Source organism: Pipistrellus hanaki, assembly GCF_964339955.1.
Source record: "Pipistrellus hanaki genome assembly, chromosome: 7".
In the NCBI taxonomy this organism is placed as follows: Eukaryota; Metazoa; Chordata; class Mammalia; order Chiroptera; family Vespertilionidae; genus Pipistrellus; species Pipistrellus hanaki.
The window spans coordinates 1,875,047-1,894,305 of record NC_140509.1 but is presented as its reverse complement, the minus strand read 5'-3'; the positions used below and the strand labels follow the sequence as shown (position 1 = coordinate 1,894,305).

Below are 19,259 nucleotides of genomic sequence, written 5' to 3'. Positions count from 1 at the left end.
ACCGGCGGGGGAGGGGAGGTTTGGGGGGGGGTAAAGGGGACTACCCCTCCCCACATCGGCCACTGGCCCCCGGCGCGCCCCTGGCGACCCCCTCCGGTTGGAGGACCCGGCGTCCTTTCCGCTCCCCTCCCCAGCCCGGCGGGACGCGGGAGAACCGGGGGAGTTGCGCAAGGCGCTGTTTACCTCCCCGGCCTCCTCCCTCCCTATAAAGCCGGCCGCGGGGGCGAGGCCGCAGCCTGGACGGAGGGGCCGGCGCAGAGGGCAGAGCGGCGAGCGCGGGCCGGCGCACACCGCTTCCCATGGAGCCGCCGGGCGCCGGGCTGGTGGAGCGCCTGGCGCAGCTGGCGACGTGCCCGCTGTGCGGGGGCCCCTTCGAGGACCCGGTGCTGCTGGCCTGCGAGCACAGCTTCTGCCGCGCGTGCCTGGCCCGCCGCTGGGGTGCCGCGCCGGCGCCCGGCCCCGAGGCGCCCCCCGCCTGCCCCCGCTGCGGCCAGCCCTGCCCGCGCCGCAGCCTGCGCTCGCACGTGCGCCTGGCCGTGGAGGTGCGCATCAGCCGCGCGCTGCGGGAGCGCCTGGCCGAGCCGGGGGCCCGCGCCCGGAGGCGCCGCATCCCCACCATGGGCAGCCTGGACCCGCCGGGGGAGGTGAGGCCGCGGCGCGGCGGGCGGGCCGAGGCGAAGGATGGAGCGGAGGAAGGAGGGAGGCTGGGCGCCTCTCCCGCGCGGGGGGCGGGCGGAGCGAGGGGCTGCCTGGGGAGGCGAGGGGGGACCTGGGCGGAGGGTGCAGGTCCCAGAGCCCCGCCGTCGCAGGCCGGGTTGTTTGTTGTTGTTGCCGCGACTCCTCCCAGGCCGCGGGCGGGCAGGGCGGCGGGACCTGGAGGAGCGGCCGGGGGCTCGGCTCCCCCTCCCCAGCCTCGTCACCCATCCGCGGCCGCGCCCCTCCGGGTCCGCAGTCAGCCCCATCCCCTTGCGAGAGCCCCGCTTCTCCCCAGCAGCCAAGCCGCCTCGGGCCTCGCCCCCCCCTCCCCCCTTTGCCGTCCAGGCAGATAGAACCCCTTGGTTGAGGTGTAGTTGGCGCAATTGGGCAGCCTTTCCGCCTCCCCTCCGCTGCCCCGGGGCCGGGAGGGGCGGCTCGCCGGTGTCCTGCCGAGCGTCCTGGGACCGGCCGGCTGCCTCCCTGGCCCGAGACCACAGGCCGCAGAGCAAAGGCCCAATAAACGCGCTGCGCTTTATGGCCGGAGTGAAGCAGCTTTACTGGGAGGCTTTAAAGCGCGAACCCCTTCCCCCCGGGCTCCGATGTGTCTGGTCTGTGATGGTTGTAAAGGGGCACACCCTCAGGAAGGGGCAGGCGGGCACTGAGGCCTTGGGGACGGGGCAGGGCAGTGCCTGGTGGCGGTAGGAGAATGGGGTGCGGTGAGGGGGTGGCGAGAGGAGACGGCAATGGGGAGCACAGGGGAGAGATGGGGCTCACCCCTCTGACCCGCTCACCTGAGCCGGCGGTGGGGAGGGCTCCCCACAGTATAAAGCTCAGCTCATCCTTTTCCTCTGCCCCCAGGACATGAGGGAGACATGGAGAAGGTGAGTCCCCCTTCCCTCTTCCTTCCTGTCCACCCCCAGCTGCCCACCCATCACCTTCTCCCAGGGCCCGCTCCTTTCACGCACTCAGACAGGGTTCCTGGTGCCTCGCCCCTCCCTGCGCCCGTGGTGCCATATGGTAGGAGGTGGGCAACAGAAGGCAGAGGGTGTCTGCTGGTTTCCTGACCTTTCTCCCTCATTTGTCCAGACTTGGTGCCCCCACCCCCAAGTCATCCCAGCCCGAGGACGAGCTCCCCGAGGACTACCCCGTGGTCAGGAACATGCTGCACAGGCTGGCGGGTAAGGGCGCGGGGAGAGGAGGTGTTGGTCTGCTCCCTTCTGTCGCAAAGCCGCCGAGCCCAGAGGGCGTCGGGGTCCTAGGGAGGCTGTGACAGCCTCACTCGGGTGCTGGCCGCGGGGCCTTGCGGGCAGGGCTGGTCCTGACTCCCCCGCCTTGGGGCCCTGCCGGCCCTCGGCCTGTAGGTGCTGTCTCCTGGCTTCCCGTGCTCCCTCTGGACCCTCTGTCTCCAGGCCCAACCTTCCCGCTTTATAAGGGCACCGCTCATGCTGGACTAGGCTCCACCCTCCTGACCTCATTGTAACTTGGTTTCTCTGTAAAGACTGTTCCCAAATAAGGTCACATTCTGATCCAACGCATACCAATGGTCCTCATATTCCAGCCATTCTTCCCCTTCCCTTCACACGCTCAGACACAGACCCGAAGGTCAGGGGCCTCTCAGGAGCCCCTGCTTCCGCTCCTCTCTGCCCCAGACTAGGCTGCCTCTGCAGCTGCTGGGAGTCCCTGCCTCCACCTCCCGCTCACCCAGCACCCTGCCCACCAGGTGGCTTCTTGTACCCCGAATCCAGAGATCCCTTCTCAGGCACCGTACGCTCAAGGCCAAGAACGCCTGCTCTGGCCCCTTTGCTCTCGCCTCTCCCTGTGGAAGTAGCCTGTCCACTCCCACCTGTCCCTGTGCTCAGGGGGCTGGTTTCTCCAGATGCCTGGGATTCCTCCCGCCCCTCCCTCTGACACTTGGGGTTCCGGCATCTGGTATCACTCTGTCCTGCTGGCCCCGCTCCCAGCCCCACCCGATTCTGCAGATGGAGGTGCCAGGCCTCATTCCTCGCCAGGCCAGCCTCTCTCCCACCCCAGCCCTGGTGCTCTCTCCGGTCCAAGGCCAGTTCTACAGGAAGGGCCATGGGTGCGCGGGCCGGGCCTGCCTGGACCTACCCTGCATAGGTCCTCACCTCCTCAGTCCACAGCCCCTGGCAGCGGCCCGGGGCCTCTCGGTGCCCTCCGCGTGAACGCTGGTCCTGCGCCCAGACTCAGCAACCCCCCTCTCTCGGCCCCCTCCTGTCTTGTGCTCCACAGCCGACCTGACCCTGGACCCCAGCACTGCCCACCGCCGCCTGCTCATCTCCGCTGACCGCCGCAGCGTCCGGCTGGCCCCCCCAGGGACACCAGAGCCCCCCGACAGCCCAGCGCGCTTCGATCAGCTCCCGGCGGTGCTGGGCGAGCAGGGCTTCGGGGCGGGCCGCCACTGCTGGGAGGTGGAGACCGCCGAGCCCGCCTCGGGCGGAGCCCCTGCTGGGGAGGACGAGGAGGCGGAGAGCCACTACGCCTTAGGTGCGGCCGGGGAGTCGGTGCAGCGCAAGGGCCGCGTGGGGCTGTGCCCTGTGGGCTCTGTGTGGGCCGTGGAGGGCCGCGGTGGCCGCCTGTGGGCACTCACGGCCCCCGAGCCCACCCCGCTGGGCGGCGCCGGGCCCCCGCCGCGGCGGATCCGCGTGGACTTGGACTGGGAGCGGGGCCGCGTGGCCTTCTACGACGGCCGCTCGCTGGACCTGCTGTTCGCCTTCCAGGCCCCCGGGCCCCTGGGGCAGCGGGTCTTCCCTCTGCTCTGCACGCGCGACCCTCGCGCCCCGCTGCGCATCGTGCCGGCGGAGGGCTGAGCCTGCCTGGGGCCGCCCGCCTACCAGGGGCCTGTCCTCACCCGCCCGCCCGCAGCCAGAGTTCCGACGAGCGCCCTGCCCACCTCCATTGTATCTGTCTCCCACAGTGAGACTCAGCTGGCCTGTTTCCCATCACTCCCGGGGCCCAATCCATTGCACCCGCCTCTTGGGAGCTGCTCCCCATCTGCCCCTCCCCCATCTAGGCTGCTCCAGGTGCTTCACATAGTCCCCCTCTACTTCCGCCTCTGCTGGTCTCAACCCAAGGCCCAGCCCCCAGGCTGGCTGCCTCCTTGTCAGGCTCAAGGGCAGCAGGACCTCCTCCTGGAAGCAGAGGCGGGGCTCGCTTCAGGTTCTCTAGGAAGCTTGTGTCAGTTTTCTTTTTTGGGGGGCCCTACTCCACGGTGACGGGCTTCCCATCGTCAGGCTTTTCCCATGAGGAACTTCTCTAAACCACCCCCTGCACTGCTCCAGTGAGAAACCGCCAGCAAGGCCCAGCCCGTGTGGCTCTGGAGAGCGTTAGCCTGCGAAGTGAAGGGTCCAAGGTTCGATTCCCGCCAGGAACATGTTTGGGTTTCAGACTTGATCCCCAGTAGGGGATGTGTAGGAGGCAGCCGATCAATGATTCTTTCTCATCACTGATGTTTCAACCTCTCTCCCTTCCTCTTCCTCCTCTCAGGAAAAAAAAAAGAAAAAGAAACCCATAGCACTACCTCTCCTTTCCTGGACCTGGGGTGGCCCAAACACCTCAGCATCCTGTGTAGCCTCACCCGTCTACCCCTCATGTATAAAGGGCTGTATGTAACACATTTGAGATGTTGGGTTATTTATTTGTGCATCTGTGGCAATAAACGGGATCTCCGTGGTGGTGATCTGACTGATCTCTGCAAGTGTGCGTGGCCAGCGCCGGACAGGACACTCAGACCCCAAGGAGAGCAAGGGAGCGGAGGCTGGCCTGGCAGACATCGGAGCCCAGGAGGGAAGGGGTGAGGGGCGTAGGGGGCATGCCCTCCTCTCTGCTCTCTTCCTCCTCTCCCTGCACGATGTGGGATGTCTCTGGAGCTGGCAGACCACGCTGAGGAGACAGCTGGCCCTAAGTCGCCCTCTCAACGCCAGCTTTGTCAGAGCCCTAGGTCACACGTGAAGGGTGAGGGAAGAGGCCATGTCTGTTTCTTCCATTTCCCATTAAAGGTGAGAATGACAAAGACCTTTCTCTCCCGAACTCCTGAGGGCACGAGAGGGCATGGGAGCTCCCAGACCCCTCACCACCGCAAGGACCGGGCGCAGACCGTGTGAAGACAAGCGGGTTAGCGAAGGGCTCCAGGCCAGGACTGAAGCGCAGCGGGGGCAGGACTGCCCGGACCTGCCCGGAGCCTGGCAGTGAAAGCCGGGGCTGTTGGGGTCCAATCTAAGCATTTGGGACTCAAGTAGAATGCAGGAGCCGAGAGAGCTGGACCCAGGGCTGGCGATTGGCAGTGGGAGCGAAGGGAAGAGGCTGGGGCCAAGATGCCTAGATCCCTGGGGGGGAGGTTGGGTCCTGGGGGGAATGACAAGAACAACGAGGGCTGGGCAACCCAGAAGCCTGGGTTCTAGAATAGCAGCAAATCAGGATTCCAGGATCTCCGTCCCTCCTCTCCTTCCCTCCTCCAGACAGAGCGGTGGGTGGGGGCTGGAGAATGATCTAACCATGGGTTTAGTCCCCAAGTAGCAACATGAATAGTCAGGGCCAGACAGACACAGAAATGGTGGGGGGCAGAGGAATTTAGTGCTGCATTGGCCCTGGAGGGGGCTGAGAGGGGTCAGGGGGCTGGGAAGGAGTGGTGGGGCTCGGTCCAGGGGTCACACGGCTCCGTCCTTTGTGGTGGCCCCGTACACAGTGTGTGTGACCACAGCCTTCCTCTTCCTCCTCATCACTCTCGGTGGAGCTCTCACCAAAGGCCCGGGGTTTCTCATAAATACAGCAGCCTGCGTTGGGAGGAGGAGCCATTAAAAAGGAGGGAGAGGAAGATCTCCAGTCAGTTTCCTTCCCATGGGATCTGCCAGAATTCCTACTTCCACTATGGACTCCTACTACAGTCCAGGACCCAGCTTCTCCAGGGTCACCCGCTGGCACTCAGACACTCACCCCCATAATCCTCTGAGAGAGCCAAAGCTACATTCTCTTACCCGACACCCCTTGCCTTCAAGCCTTGGGACATCCCATCCCAATTTGAGCCCTCCCATGCCTCTCATTTTAACCTCCTCTCCCTGATGCCGGAGGACCACCAAGGCAACCACCGGACAGGGGCAGCCAAGGCGGCGGAAGCCCGCGCCCAGGTGGAGGGATGGGGGTTGGGGGGGGCGGGTTACCACGGCCATAACCACTCACATTTTGATGAGCGGCGCCCCATGTGTTCGTTGTCCACCGTGTCACTCGTCCATTCCACCTTTTTCTCCGGCTTCCGTTTCCGCAGTTTGATGGTCAGGCTCCGGTTCTCCTAGGGTGAGAGGTGGGCACACCCATGTAGTTCCCTCTCGGGCCTCCCGAGTGCATTCAGCACCAGAAGAGCCCGGTGGGGGACCAACTAGAACAGGCCTCTGACTCCAGCAGGAACCGGGAAGTGTATTCCCTGTTCTTGATAAGCTCTAGTGTACAAGGAAGTCACAATTCCTAACCTAGAGAATTCTTACCCAGAAATCTTCAAAGGAAACACAACCCTCACTGTTTCTCCATTTTCTTCCCCAACTCATCTTGCTGGTATTTAGTTTCTGTCTCAAAGCCTAATCTGCGATCTCTTTTTCAGAGCCCTCCCTACCTCTGAGTCACCGATCCCCTAGCATCTCTGGTAATCATTATTCTACACCCTCTCAATCCAGGTGTTATGAAGCCCAATGCAACCTTCTCCCTTTGAAAACCACCTAACCTATTTTTGCAAAAATGCTACCTTTTTCTCTATTTACATCTCTTATTTTTTCAAATATTATCTTCATCTCCTTTTCTTTTGTCCCCTCCTTCTCTGCTTCCTTTTACATTCACTCCTTCCGCAGAGTTATTGACATGCATGCTTCCAAGTTCCTTGCGGCTGGCCCTTCCGCGCTCCAGAACCCTCCGTCCCCGTCTTTCCGCACACACACCGCCACCCAAGCAGCATCCCTACATCCGAGCCTGTCACGACCAACCTGCACCGTCTCTCCACTGCGAATATCCCAAGTCCGGGGCTTCTCCCACCCCACTCCTCCCATGTTCCCAGCCCGGGCCGCCCGCAGCTCTCCCGGGCCTATCCCCGCCCTCCCGGTACCTCCCAGACCCCGACACGGCACCGCCCCCCGCCTTTCTCACGGGCTCGGTCGTCACGGTAACCGTTGTCTCAGTGACGGTCTCACTCAGCCCGGGCCCGGCCTCGGCCATGGCTCGGGCTGAGGGGCGGAGGGAGGAGACGCCCTTTCCTCGCTCTGCGTCTCCGCGGCCTGAGGCTGCGTGTCCCACTCAGACTGGCGGCCGGGACCGTCCACCTTCTCTTCCCCTCCTCTGGGCCTCGCTTCCCCACCCCTGGGGACAGCCCGTGCAGCCCCACTTCCGGTCCCCCGCTTCCGGGTGTGACGCCGCCCGGGGTCCGCCGGGCGCTAACTGCGGCTGCGCAGGCGCGGCCGAGCTGCGCCCCGCGGGTCGTAGCAGTGCGCAGGCGCCGGGACCAGGGCGACCGGAAGGGGGCGCCGTGAGGCCCGACCCGCCGCCTCCATCGCTGCGCGGGCGGGAACTGAGGAGCGAAGGTGGCGGCCCTTCGTCTCCTCGTTGTTCCTCTGGGAGTCACAGAGGCCGGGAGCAGGGGAGGCCCACTGAGCGTCCGGGTCAGGGAGGCAGCCAATAGACGTGTCTCCATGGGCGCTTCTCTCTCTCTCTCTCTCTCTCTCTCTCTCTCTCTCTTTCTCTCCCCCTCCCTCCCTCCCTCCCTCCCTCCCTCCCCCACCCCCTTCTTCCACTCTCAAAAAACCAGTGGAAAGAACGGTGTTTCAGACATGAGCAGAACAAGGACGATGGGCCAGGTGCGGAAAGCCGTCCCCGGCAGCTCCCGCCGGCAGCTGTCAGCGCGCCCTGGCCTCCCGGTCATCGGACCCGCCTTTCCTCCTGGGGCTGCATCAGCCGTTCAGCTCCAGGCCGCGGAGAGCAGCAAAACCAGACGGTGGCAGTGGCTGCCTCCGGACCAAGGGCGCCCCTGGAAAGCTGTGACTTCTGGACCTCCCCTGACTTCACCTGCTAGGCAGTGTTTCCCAACCTTCTCTCATGATGAGAATCACCTGGTGGAGTTGTTAAAACACAGATTCCTGAATCCCAACTAAGAAGTGCTAAACTAGAATTTTTGAGAACATATAGGTAAAATTGCATACCTAACTTAGTGCTCTGTATATAACATCTGTGTTAGAGCACTAGTTAAGTATACAATTTTACCTATATGTTCCCAAAAATTCTAGTTTAGCACTTCTTGGGATTCAGGAATCTGTGTTTTAACAACTCCACCAGGTGATTCTCATCATGAGAGAAGTTTGGGAAACACTGTGCTAGAGAAACGCGGATGGAGGACCCTCCCCATTGAGAGCTCTCCTCCGGAGCGCCCTCGGCGGGCCCCTGGCCCCTACCCTCCTCTAAGGGACCAGGAGACTTGCAACCAGAAGAGAATGGGGAGCGTAGCTTGTCCCAGGCTCACCCCCAAACCTGTCTCCAAGGCCCCCTTTTCTCTGACTTCTCAGTGACCCGGAACAGCCCCCCTCTCCCCCCAGGCTGTTACTTTCTCTATGCATCTTACTTGTTTCACTGTCTGAAGTATATTTTATATTTTTGCTGCCATCATCAACCCAGTGCTGTGTAGCCCTTCCCTTTGGATATCCCCATCTCCTTTTCTTTAAATATCGATAAATTCAAATTTTCTCTATTCACCTCCTGAGATTGCTATTTAGCCCGCCTATGCACCACCAACTGTAACCATTCAGTGAGGATTAACAAAAAAAGAAGACAGGATCTGGGTTCTAGGACCTGTCCTCTGCCTGGAAGTGTCTGAGCAGGCGCACGTGCACAGGCTGGGACAGTCCTGTGATGGCAGGCCTTGGAGATGGAGGTGCATGAAACACTCTGATCCTGCCTTCTAGCCCCCAGACTGGTGGGGAGATTGGCAGGCTCAGCACCTACAAAATGTAAGACTGGGATATTAGTGCTGTGTGAATCTCACCTGTGAAGAGCTTAGCTGTAACAGCCAATGTTTTCTCTGGGGCAAGGAGCAATGGTCATAAATTATAATATGGAACAATTCAAGCTATGAGAAAAATATGTGCGTTTCTTAGGGAGCAGCAGTGGTGCAAAGGGACCACAAAGGCAAAGGGATGTGTGGGATTTTTTTAGGTACAAAGAGCAGCTTCGAGTCCTAGATGTGTACAAAGGTGGGATATGAAGGGAGCGCCAAGGAGGCTTGACAAGTAGGCTCAGTTATATGGGAGGCCCTGGTAGGCCTTGCTAGGAAACTTGGACTTGATCCAGTCAGTTATGGGTCAAGGAAAGGCTTAACCTAGGGTAGAAATGCGAACAGACTTGTTTCAGATTTCAGGAGGCAAGCAAGTAACTGCCAGAACCGTTCACATGCACAATGCAGGGATGGCCTTGCCTACCCTCAACGTTGCTGAGGATTTAAACAAGACAGGGTGTTTTTGAGAGCTCTGAGTACACAAAAGCCACGCGATTACAAGATAATCATTATTACTTTCACCCCCTGAGCACCATTTAAGCCAAGGAATGCAGGAATACTGATTCCCAGACTGCAATTTGAATGTTTATTGTGCCTGGACTGTGTATTTTTTTCCCTTTGAAGTTTATGGTTCAATCTGAAAAAAGCAAGATGCCATTCAGTATGTACAGTATACCCATTAAGAAAACAAGTAGCGCCGAAACCGGTTTGGCTCAGTGGTAGAGCGTTGGCCTGCGGACTGAAAGGTCTCAGGTTCAATTCCGGTGAAGGGCATGTACCTTAGTTGTGGGCACATCCCCAGTAGGGGGTGTGCAAGAGGCAGCTGATTGATGTTTCTCTCATCGATGTTTCTAGCTTTCTATCCCTCTATTCCTCCTCTCTGTAAAAACTCAATAAAAATATAATAAATAATAAAGATATTTTAAAAAGAAAACAAGTATCTCTGTAGGTTGGGATTCCTTGTAGTCTTTACTTTTTTCTTTCTAGATATCAACCTATTACAATATACACTGAGTGGCCAGATGATGATGATCTCTGGACGCATAATAACCTGGCCACTCAGTGTATATCCTATATCACATGTGTCAAACACACGGCCCGCGGGCCAAATCCAGCCCTCCAGGCCTTGCTATGTGGCCCGCACCGCGCTGTCATCACTGCACTCCGCTGTCAGTTTATGACATTGTCAGTTTATTACTGTTCAGTAAACCATTCGGCCCGCGATTTAGGCTGGATTTTAGATTTTGGCCCCTTCTCTGATTGAGTTCGACACCCCTATCCTATATAATAAAAGGCTAATATACACATTGTCCCCTCAACCATGAATTCAACTAGCAGGCAGGCCGGCCAACTGCCCATGTCCCCACACCCTGGCCAGGCTGGCCAGACCCCCACCCATTCACAAATTCATGCACTGGGCTTCTCTCACACACACACACACACACACACACACACACACTCTGAATGGCCAGATTATTATGCATTCAGAGATCATAATAATCTGGCCACTCAGTGTATATTACATTTAGCTCAAGAGCAATAAAAAAACATTTTCCAAAATGTTCACCTGTAGTAAGTGCACAATGGTATACCTTAGTATCACGTTTTTTGTTGTGCAAACTTACATAGCAAAAAGATCTTGTTAAATTTTCTGTTGAATCTCTCACTATCCAAACCCCACTTTTTGTTTCCCTAAACTCAGGAACCAAATACATTTAGATAGTGAGAAAATACTTATAATTGCTTTTTTTATATTATCTCATTACTGGCTTCAATTTTTTGGCTTTTTCTTTTTCTTTCTCATTTATTAATGTATATTCTTTTTGTAGTTGATACATTTGTTAAAAGAACAAACATATCTCTATGAACTCATTTGAATTCCATTTGGAACAAAACAGATTATAGATAACATACACATATTTGTCTTATTGAAAAATATAGCTTTAATAGAAAAACTCAACTCGGAATAGGAGCAGCCTGGGGACAATAGTAACCCCCACCTGGAGATCTGCAACGGGATAGACGAGGATCTAGGAACCGATACCCTTCACCCCCATGGAGGAGAGGGGAGGAGTTGTGGAGTTGCCCAGAAAAAAAGGGAAATCAAGAGTCTTCCTTCTCCTGGAACCTATGGAGAAAGAAAGGCTTTGTTATACTGGACTGAGGAAGAGGTTCTAGCAGTGTAAGATGACAGACAAGTAATCAAGGAAGGGCTTTTATTTCTGACACCATGGAAAGCTACCTCACATAAACAATCCTCTAACTTTGAGCCAACTAAAAATGCTGGGATTAAAAATATATCTAAAGAATTATGACCAAGAAGTATGCAGATATTTCTTGGAATGCAAAAAGCACTAGCCATAAAAGAGAGAGAGAAAAAAGGATAAACTGGACCTAGTAAAAATTTAAAACTTCTGTTCATTTTTTTAAAAGTTAAGAAAAATAGATAAAATAGATAAAACTGGGGGAAATATTCTCAAAAGATATATCTAACAGTATTTTTAACCCATTGATGAGATGGCAAGAAAGTAAAGGCAATTCATATTGGGTAAATGATGTAAAACCAGGAAACTAACCAGGTAAGTGAAAACTAAAACCCCTGCTACCATGGTCCTCTTGCAGTCCGACAGCCATGTGAAGGAGCTGACAGAACTACAGTGGACCACCGGAGGTAGGGCTAGCCCTCAGTGTAAAAGTAAAAAGAAAAATCTAACTCTGCAGAAGGGGAATTTGTGTCACTAGGTAGAGGCAGAAAAATCTGAGATTTTCTAACCATAGCTGACCCTTGCATGGACTTGCAGCCCAGATTCATACGATCTACATAGTGAGAAAAACTTGGGACCAAGTTAGTTACAGTGATTCTGGCTTGTGCCTCAAGGGACCTCAACAGGAAACACAAATGCTGAGGATACAGCATTCATCTCATGTTTCAAGGAATTCCCATAGTTCAAATCCTAAAAAACTGAACTTTACAAAACAAAGAAAATTACATAAAAAAATAAAAGCTGAAATAAACTGAAGACAGAATTAGTGACCTAGGAGAAACCTGAAGAAATTACCAGAAGCAGCATAGAGATAGGAAATATGAAAAACAAGGGTGAGAGAAATGGAGGATAGACAGTCTAATAAATAATTAATTAGAGTTGCAGCAAATGAGAATTGAGAACATAGGGAAAAGGAATATTCAATGAAACAATGGCTAATTTTCCAAGGTTGATGTGGGAAAGAGAAACATCAATCCTCAATGCTGTAAAGTCCAACAAATCCGAAACAAGATTTTTAAAAGCACATTTTGCTACACTGCAGTACAACTGCAGAGCAGCGGAGACCACAGGAGCTCTGAAAGCACCCAGCATGCCGCTCTCACTCATGCTCCGTCTCAGCAGAGCACAGCTGCCCTGGCGCAGCGGGAGATGCCAACAGCACTGCTGCCACTGAGCTTACTTGCCTTCTGTATTTTTCATTTCCTCTTAAATATGTTAAAAGATTTAGTTCACTGGCATTAAAAGGATTAAAAAAAGTGTAATAAAAGGACCACAAATCTCCCTACTACCAGAACTGTACAAAAAAATGGATGGGACGAAATAAATAACTGTTTATTCAGGACAAAAGTAAATCAGTGGAGTTGTGTAGCCAGCAAACAGGCTGAGGAAGGGCGGAGGCCGGGCGAGGATACGCACTTGCAGCGGGTGCAGGTGAAGAAGACGGTCTGGCCCTCGTCGGCGGAGCGCATCTGCCGGGTGCGGTAAGCCATGCCCTCGTGCCCGCAGCGGGCGCAGCGCCGGTCCACCTGGAAGCCACGTGGTGAGGGCCCGGCACGGCCCTCCTGGCCTCTCCCGGCACTGCTGCTCCCCAGGCCCCTCTCCTACCGCACCGGCACAGAACTCCCCGCGGGGCCCTTCACTCACCACGGGCCCCTGGAGCTCGGGGCCGTCCTCCATCGCCGCGGGCACGGCCGTGCCCGGCTGGTGGAACACGACCGCGGTCCTCACCACCTTGCCCTCGAAGTCTGCGCACAATGGCACGGGTCGGCCGGCGCGCGGGGAGCCGGCGCGCGAGTCCTCCCGGCCGGCCCGGCGGCCCGACTCCCTTCCCGCCGGCGTCGCCCGGCACCACGCCCCGCGCCTGCCGGGTGCCTCCGACCTCCCGCCGGCGCTCGGCCGGGCCCCCGCCCCGAGCCCTCACCTCGCACGTGGATGGCGAAGCCACAGCGAGCGCAGGTGACGGCCTCCTGCGTCCCTGGCAGAGGCAGGACGGAGCCGCAGTCCGGACAGAAGTCCAGGTCCGACTGGAAGCTGGAGCCGCTGCCTGCGGGGTCCATGGCGGGCGGCGGGCGGGCTGCGGAGGGAGGGGGAGGTGTTAACGGACAGCGCACTCCTCCGCAGGCCGCTCCGGCTCCGCCCGGCCCAGCGCCGGCACTGGAGCCCCGCACGCGCGTGTGCCGGCCTCCGCGCCCGCGGAGCGCGACTGCGGGCTTCCCGGGCCGCGAGAGCCGCGACGCCGCGGGCTGGAGCGTCCGCTCGGCGCGGGCGGGCGGCGGGAAGGGGGGGAGGCGGGCGGCGGGGAGGGGGGGGAGGCGGGGAGGGGGAGGCGGGGAGGCGGGCGGCGGGGAGGGGGGGAGGCGGGCGGCGGGGAGGGGGGGAGGCGGGCGGCGGGGAGGGGGGGAGGCGGGCGGCGGGGAGGGGAGGGGAGGGAGGCGGGCGGCGGGGAGGGGGGGAGGCGGGCGGCGGGGAGGGGGGGAGGCGGGCGGCGGGGAGGGGAGGGGAGGGAGGCGGGGAGGGAGGGGAGGGAGGCGGGCGGCGGGGAGGGGGGGGAGGCGGGCGGCGGGGAGGCGGGGAGGCGGGCGGCGGGGAGGGGGGGAGGCGGGCGGCGGGGAGGGGAGGGGAGGGAGGCGGGGAGGGAGGGGAGGGAGGCGGGCGGCGGGGAGGGGGGGGAGGCGGGCGGCGGGGAGGCGGGCGGCGGGGAGGGGGGGAGGCGGGCGGCGGGGAGGCGGGCTGGAGCGTCCGCTGGCTGTGACGTCATAACACCGCCGGCCGCGCGGCGGAACCCCTCGGAAAGGAGTGCCGCGTCGCCTCCCGCCTGGTTTGCGACTTCGGCAGGGAAGCGGTAACTGATGCGCCTCCGCTGCTTTTCCTCTTCGGACTCAAACCTCATGTTTATTTTCCTGGTCTCGCGTCTTACAGGGAACCCTCCGGAAATCCTCACTTTACCGAACTGCTTAGGGATAGAGAACTACAACTCCCGCCATTCGTGAGTCCGTATTTCCCGTTTGCGGCTGCGCGGTAGCGAAAATAAACACAGCTAAGCATGTTGGGAGTTGGCGTTTTAGCGCTCCTCGGGCCTCACGAGCCAAATAAGAGCTTTCCGTAGAGCCAACCTGGGCGGTTTGGGGGCTGTTTCCGAGGCAGCGAGTGGTGAGGGCGGTGAGGGTGGAAGCGGAGGAAGAATGCTTAGTCCCTGGGAATGGGAGGGAGCGGCGATGCGTGGGCACTGCCCGGCCCTTTGCAGGCGGTGAAGCCAGAGCTGACCACCCCTCCTTAGACGCTAGCGCTAGGCAAGGGGCAGCCTTGGGTAGGATTTCACAGATTTAGGTCAAGTTTGGTGTTTATTTACACACCTACCTCCATTTACCGGTCCCTCGCCTCCCGTCCAACCAACTCTATCTAAATCATCGTTATCTTGAGGTTGGGGGGAGAATAAATCATCGTTATCTTCCATTAGGTGGACAGTTGATGTTTCCCAAATCTTTTCTAAAACATGAGAACAAATGGTTTTAGAAAATCTTCTACTTGCAATCATCCGTCAAATGCTATCGAAAGTAGAAACTTGTCCTGAGGGGACAGCTTCTGAAGTTTCTGAGTTCCCTCTTGGCCCTAACATCCCCACCCAACCAGGTAGCTGTGTTAAGCTCTGCATATAGAAGTTCTGGAGCCATCATTCATTTCTCCTCTGGCCTTTCTTTCTCTGCTATAATGGAAAGACACAATATTGAGGGGTTAAGACGGAGCAAGCCACCCAGAGTGACAGCCCCCAGGCCCGGCATTTCACGCACCTGGGTGTAATGTTTCCTGTCTGACAAAAGGAGGTTTACTGCTGAACCCATGATGGTAGGCAATTTCTGTCCTCACTGTGTTTCCTTTGAAAATGGAAATTGAAATTAGTGCTCTTCCCTCGTTAACTTTCCCTTTTCTTTTTAAAAATATGTTTTTATTCAGATAATAATTTAATTAAAAAATACATTTTTTTATTGATTTCATAGAGGAAGGGAGAAGGAGAGAGAGAAACATCAATGATGAGAGAGAATTCTTGATCTGCTTCCTCCTGCACATTCCCTATTGGGCATGGAGCCAGCAACCTGGAATTGCCTTGACTGGAATTGAACCTGGGACACTTCAGTCCGCAGGCTGATACTCTGTCCACTGAGACAAACCAGCTAGGGCAACTTTCCCTTTTCATTGGAGGTCCACCATGCATGGAATACTGTCCTAACGCAGTAAAAGAACATGAGTGTGGATGGCCTTTTCCGAATGGAAGCTCGCAGTCTGTTCAGTTAGTATTTATTTAGCACCTTTGCCAGTCTTTGAGCTGAGGCTGGGCAGCAAAGTTGGAAACTGTGTTCTCTGATCTTACAAAGTACAAATGAATAATTCAAATACAATGAAAGTATACTAGTAGGACAAAATGTGAGAACCCAGGACGGGCATATAACATAAATATGCCTATGTACTTCAAGAAAGACTGGTAAATGTTTGAATAAAAAGTAGATATAGCCCTAGTTGGCGTAGCTCAGTGGATAGAGCATCAGATTGCGGACTGAAGGTACGATTCCTGCCAAAGGCACATGCCTGGCTTGTGGGCTTGATCCCCAGTAGGGGGTGTGCAGGAGGCAGCCGATCAATGATTCTCATCATTGATATTTCTATCTCTCCTTCCCCCTTCCTCTCTGAAATCAATAAAGAAATATGTATATTTTTAAAGATAGTATTATGGGAAAAATAAGAGAAAGATGCTCAGATATTATATGACACAAATAATATCAACAAGTGATTAATTATGAGAACTTGGGATCACAGACTCTAATGTTAAGTATTGTACTAGATGCTATATACTAAATAAAAGTTGATCATTTTTTAAATATCAAAATAAATACACATAGTAAGAGAAATATGAATGTACCTAAGAGGTCAGTGAGATCCAATATTTGATATCAAGAACCTTTCTGATAATATAGACACATTACTATAGTTGTAGATATAATTCTCACCCTTTAAGAGTCTAAATTTCAGTCAATTTTTATGTGGTATATGAATACAGATACCATAATGTAAACCATGGTTGTTTTCAAGCGAGTTGTCAAAGTGAAGTGGTAAGTACTGAGAAGGCAGAGTCTGAGGGGGAGTAGAGCAGGGAGACTTTAGGGGCTTCTCGGGGGCCGCCTTGTGGAGGGAGACACCTGTGTTCAGTGGGGAGCTTAGCACAGACCAGGCGTCACGCCACGCTCTGAGATCTCGTTCACATGTGCTCGTTCTTATCTCCAGAGACAGGTTCTTACCGTGCTTCTGTTCTTAGATGTGGAAACTGATGCGGGGAGAGAGGGCGTTGCTTGCCTGTGTCCCACACAGCCCTGTCCGGCTTCAGAGCCCATGCTCTTAACCATCAGGAATATTCTTTAAAAGGGGCTGAGAGGAGATGTCAGGCATCCTCGGTGGTTCAGTGTGACTCACAGTAAAGTGAGGTGAGGCCAAGGATGGCACAGAGAGCTGGTAGTCACCTGGTGCTGCCATCAGGCTGTCCTATAAATAAACCAGAGTAAGCACAGCTTCCCATCATAAGGGTAAACAGGGAACGGTGTCATAATGGATTCAAGGTGAAGGACGAGTGGCAGTATAAGGAAGAACAGGATTTCACAACAAAGCATTAGCAGGCAGAGATGCTATATTTGCTGATAGAGGCGGAGAGGGCCAGAATCAAGAAACTGCAGAATGAGAATGAACCCGAACCACTTCATTCTAGAGTTATCTCAGAAGGCAGGGGAGGCTGGGGGCCTGAGCGGTCTGACCTAGATGTGCTCGGGCCACGCTTCACCAAGGACTCTGTCTCTCCCCTCCCCCAGTCCCTGCTACAGGATTCAGAATGGTTTTCGTTGAGTCCACAAGAGAAGTATGCTTCTAATTCATAGGAAAGGATGACGTGCTCGTTAACAGCATTCTGTTACTGTTGCCACCCTAGAACGTTCGCTCCGGGGAAGTGGCCTGGCAGTCTTGCCTGTTAGCAGTTTACTCTTTCTAAGCAGAATATCCTTGGCCTTGCCAAGGCCGTTGGGTTTTGGTTTAGTCAGGACGGAGCTATGTCTGACACCTTCTAATCCTCCTTTGCTTTCCTTGTGTTTCAGGTTGGCCTGGGTTAAAGCATCCAGAGACCCTAGGATTGCTTCAGGGCAGCAGTCGCCTCTGGAGAAAAAAATATTGGTAAATAAGTCATCTTCACATCATACAGGTTGGAACTACTGAGAGAAAGAACCTTAGGTTTAAAACCTTTCTGCTGAAGTGACACCTCAAGTAGTGTGTGTACACTGGCAACTGTTTTCTAGCTGTATCCATACTTGAATAACAGTATTATTTTGGAAACTCACAACACTATATTTTTAAAAAGCTAGTCATTGATTTTGGTAGTAAGTACTTCAACTTTCAGAGCTCACAGGCTCTCTCTCATCTTTTCTTGGGGTCAGTAGTCAGGATAAACTCCTGTTTAAATACCTTCACTGGAAAAAAATGGTCACCCTATACAGCTCTGCCTTTCCCTTTGATAGAATCTAGGTGGTGTGCATACAAAAGCAGCAAGACAACTGAGAACTCAAAAAAATCAAGAAGAGTATCAAACACTCTATAGGGAGCAAGACCTTTCCCTTGACTACTGGCTCGCCCGAGTGGAGTCTTATTATAGTAAAGGATTGGTGGGAATGATGAAAGAACAAGAGATAGGCAATGGGATCGAGAAGAAATGGGAGGGGAAGACAACGCAAAGCACAGAGAGACAGAAACAGTGGTGCTTGGTACCTGAGAGAGAGATGAGACACATAGAGAGGCGAATGCGCCAGGCAGCGCAGGCCAGAGAGCTCGCGGAGAGAGCGTTTCGCCAGCCCCGGCCAGCCCCTGCGGAGACAGTGCTCCCGAAGATCGTGTTGGAGGGACCCGCTGTCCAGAATGCACAGAGGAGAAAACAGGTGAACACGAGGGAACAGATTCAAATTAGAGATCACCAGGAGCGCATGATTAGAGGGAGGGAACTCATAGAGCAGAGGCTCAGGGCAAGAGTCTTGAGAAATAGCCAGAACCAGCTGCCCGCAGCAGAGAAGCGCGCGAGAATACAGAAAGAGATAAAAGAGTTTGAAAGTGTCATTGCATACCCACTTTTCCAGCCGCGCAGAAGTCAGATTAAAGTGAATATTCTTATGGAAAAGTCTCAGAATAGAGAAGAGGATACAATAATAAAAACTTATCAAAGAAAATTTTTAACTCTACCACCCTTTTTGAGAAGTCAAATAAGAAAAATAAAAGATTAGTCGAGTTTCAGTACTTTTTGGTAAGATCACGTCTCTTAAACGAACCTTTTTGTCCTTAATGCCAGCTCGTCCGTCCGCAGGCCGGGCGGCCCCCCGGGTCAGCTAGAGCCGTGCGGAGAGCTCTGGCCTGGGAACTAGCCTCGCTATTTTTCCTTTATTCGTTGCTTTTATTCTGTGATGTTCAGTTTTTTCTCTGTGAAGTGGGATTAATAATTACAGTGTTGATGAGTAGATTGTGATTTCTGTGAAGCACTAACATATGGGCTGGGCAGTGCTTCTCCCCTCCCCCTGCTCCCAACCCCGGGGCTACCTTGGATTGCGGGAGGGAAGTGGCTGGCCTTTCGCAATGATGGTCGTACCTCCATCAGGGCAGCAGATGGGGGGGTGAGGCCGTGGCGGAGGCGTGCAGATGGGGGGCGGGGGGTGTGAGGCCGTGGCAGAGGCGTGCAGATGGGGGGGGGTGAGGCCGTGGCAGAGGCGTGCAGATGGGGGGGGGTGTGTGTGAGGCCGTGGCAGAGGCGTGCAGATGGGGGGGTGAGGCCGTGGCAGAGGCGTGCAGATGGGGGGGGGGTGAGGCCGTGGTGGAGGAGTGCAGATGGGGGGGGGTGAGGCCGTGGCGGAGGCGTGCAGATGGGGGGGAGGGTGAGGCCGTGGCGGAGGCGTGCAGATGGGGGGGGAGGCCGTGGTGGAGGAGTGCAGATGGGGGGGGGGGTGAGGCCGTGGTGGAGGAGTGCAGATGGGGGGGGGTGAGGCCGTGGCGGAGGCGTGCAGATGGGGGGGGGTGTGTGTGTGAGGCCGTGGCGGAGGAGTGCAGATGGGGGGGGGGTGAGGCCGTGGTGGAGGAGTGCAGATGGGGGGGTGAGGCCGTGGCGAAGGCGTGCAGATGGTCACTTTCTATCCCCCACTCGTGCAGGACCCTTCCAAGACTCTGTTGGAAATGGTAGCACTTACACATGCTTTTCTTTT

At 55.8% G+C, this 19,259-nt stretch overlaps 4 protein-coding genes across 4 annotated transcripts; 2 read left to right on the top strand and 2 right to left on the bottom strand.

Moving 5' to 3' along the window:
- The first annotated feature begins 172 nt into the window (after positions 1–172).
- RNF39 (ring finger protein 39) lies at positions 173–4,406 on the top strand. Its single transcript, XM_084889761.1, has 4 exons — positions 173–644; positions 1,555–1,577; positions 1,783–1,874; positions 2,947–4,406. The coding sequence occupies exons 1-4, from the start codon at positions 300–302 to the stop codon at positions 3,522–3,524; spliced, it is 1,038 nt and encodes a 345-aa protein (XP_084745887.1). The 5' UTR covers positions 173–299; the 3' UTR covers positions 3,525–4,406.
- PPP1R11 (protein phosphatase 1 regulatory inhibitor subunit 11) lies at positions 4,331–7,298 on the bottom strand. Its single transcript, XM_084889762.1, has 3 exons — positions 6,841–7,298; positions 5,890–5,998; positions 4,331–5,486 (listed from the first exon to the last, which is right to left on the bottom strand). The coding sequence occupies exons 1-3, from the start codon at positions 6,907–6,909 to the stop codon at positions 5,284–5,286; spliced, it is 381 nt and encodes a 126-aa protein (XP_084745888.1). The 5' UTR covers positions 6,910–7,298; the 3' UTR covers positions 4,331–5,283.
- A 3,352-nt stretch (positions 7,299–10,650) lies between these two features.
- POLR1H (RNA polymerase I subunit H) lies at positions 10,651–13,280 on the bottom strand. Its single transcript, XM_084889417.1, has 4 exons — positions 12,917–13,280; positions 12,640–12,740; positions 12,412–12,521; positions 10,651–10,859 (listed from the first exon to the last, which is right to left on the bottom strand). Exons 1-4 carry the CDS (start codon positions 13,050–13,052, stop codon positions 10,835–10,837), a joined length of 372 nt encoding a protein of 123 aa, XP_084745543.1. The 5' UTR covers positions 13,053–13,280; the 3' UTR covers positions 10,651–10,834.
- Positions 13,281–13,755: 475 nt separating this feature from the next.
- Positions 13,756–18,684, top strand: LOC311625664 (uncharacterized protein ZNRD1-AS1; the record flags this gene model as incomplete). The annotated part of the gene is made up of 4 exons (XM_084890205.1): positions 13,756–13,837; positions 13,915–13,981; positions 17,124–17,199; positions 17,541–18,684. Coding segments are annotated over 4 exons (978 nt in total), but the record flags the coding sequence as incomplete, so codon positions are not given.
- Between the last annotated feature and the right edge of the window lie 575 nt (positions 18,685–19,259).

Excerpts from the sequence above, each read along its gene's own strand:
- POLR1H (XM_084889417.1), bottom strand. The coding sequence starts at position 13,052 with ATGGACCCCGCAGGCAGCGGCTCCAGCTTCCAGTCGGACCTGGACTTC. Across the intron at positions 12,522-12,639 it reads CCGAGCTCCAGGGGCCCGTG|GTGGACCGGCGCTGCGCCCG; the intron begins GTGAGTGAAGGG and ends CGTGGCTTCCAG. Across the intron at positions 10,860-12,411 it reads TTCACCTGCACCCGCTGCAA|GTTCCAGGAGAAGGAAGACT; the intron begins GTGCGTATCCTC and ends CTTTCTCCATAG.
- RNF39 (XM_084889761.1), top strand. The coding sequence starts at position 300 with ATGGAGCCGCCGGGCGCCGGGCTGGTGGAGCGCCTGGCGCAGCTGGCG. Across the intron at positions 645-1,554 it reads GCCTGGACCCGCCGGGGGAG|GACATGAGGGAGACATGGAG; the intron begins GTGAGGCCGCGG and ends CTCTGCCCCCAG. Across the intron at positions 1,875-2,946 it reads CATGCTGCACAGGCTGGCGG|CCGACCTGACCCTGGACCCC; the intron begins GTAAGGGCGCGG and ends TGTGCTCCACAG.
- PPP1R11 (XM_084889762.1), bottom strand. The coding sequence starts at position 6,909 with ATGGCCGAGGCCGGGCCCGGGCTGAGTGAGACCGTCACTGAGACAACG. Across the intron at positions 5,999-6,840 it reads TTACCGTGACGACCGAGCCC|GAGAACCGGAGCCTGACCAT; the intron begins GTGAGAAAGGCG and ends CTCTCACCCTAG. Across the intron at positions 5,487-5,889 it reads GGGGCGCCGCTCATCAAAAT|GCTGCTGTATTTATGAGAAA; the intron begins GTGAGTGGTTAT and ends CTCCCAACGCAG.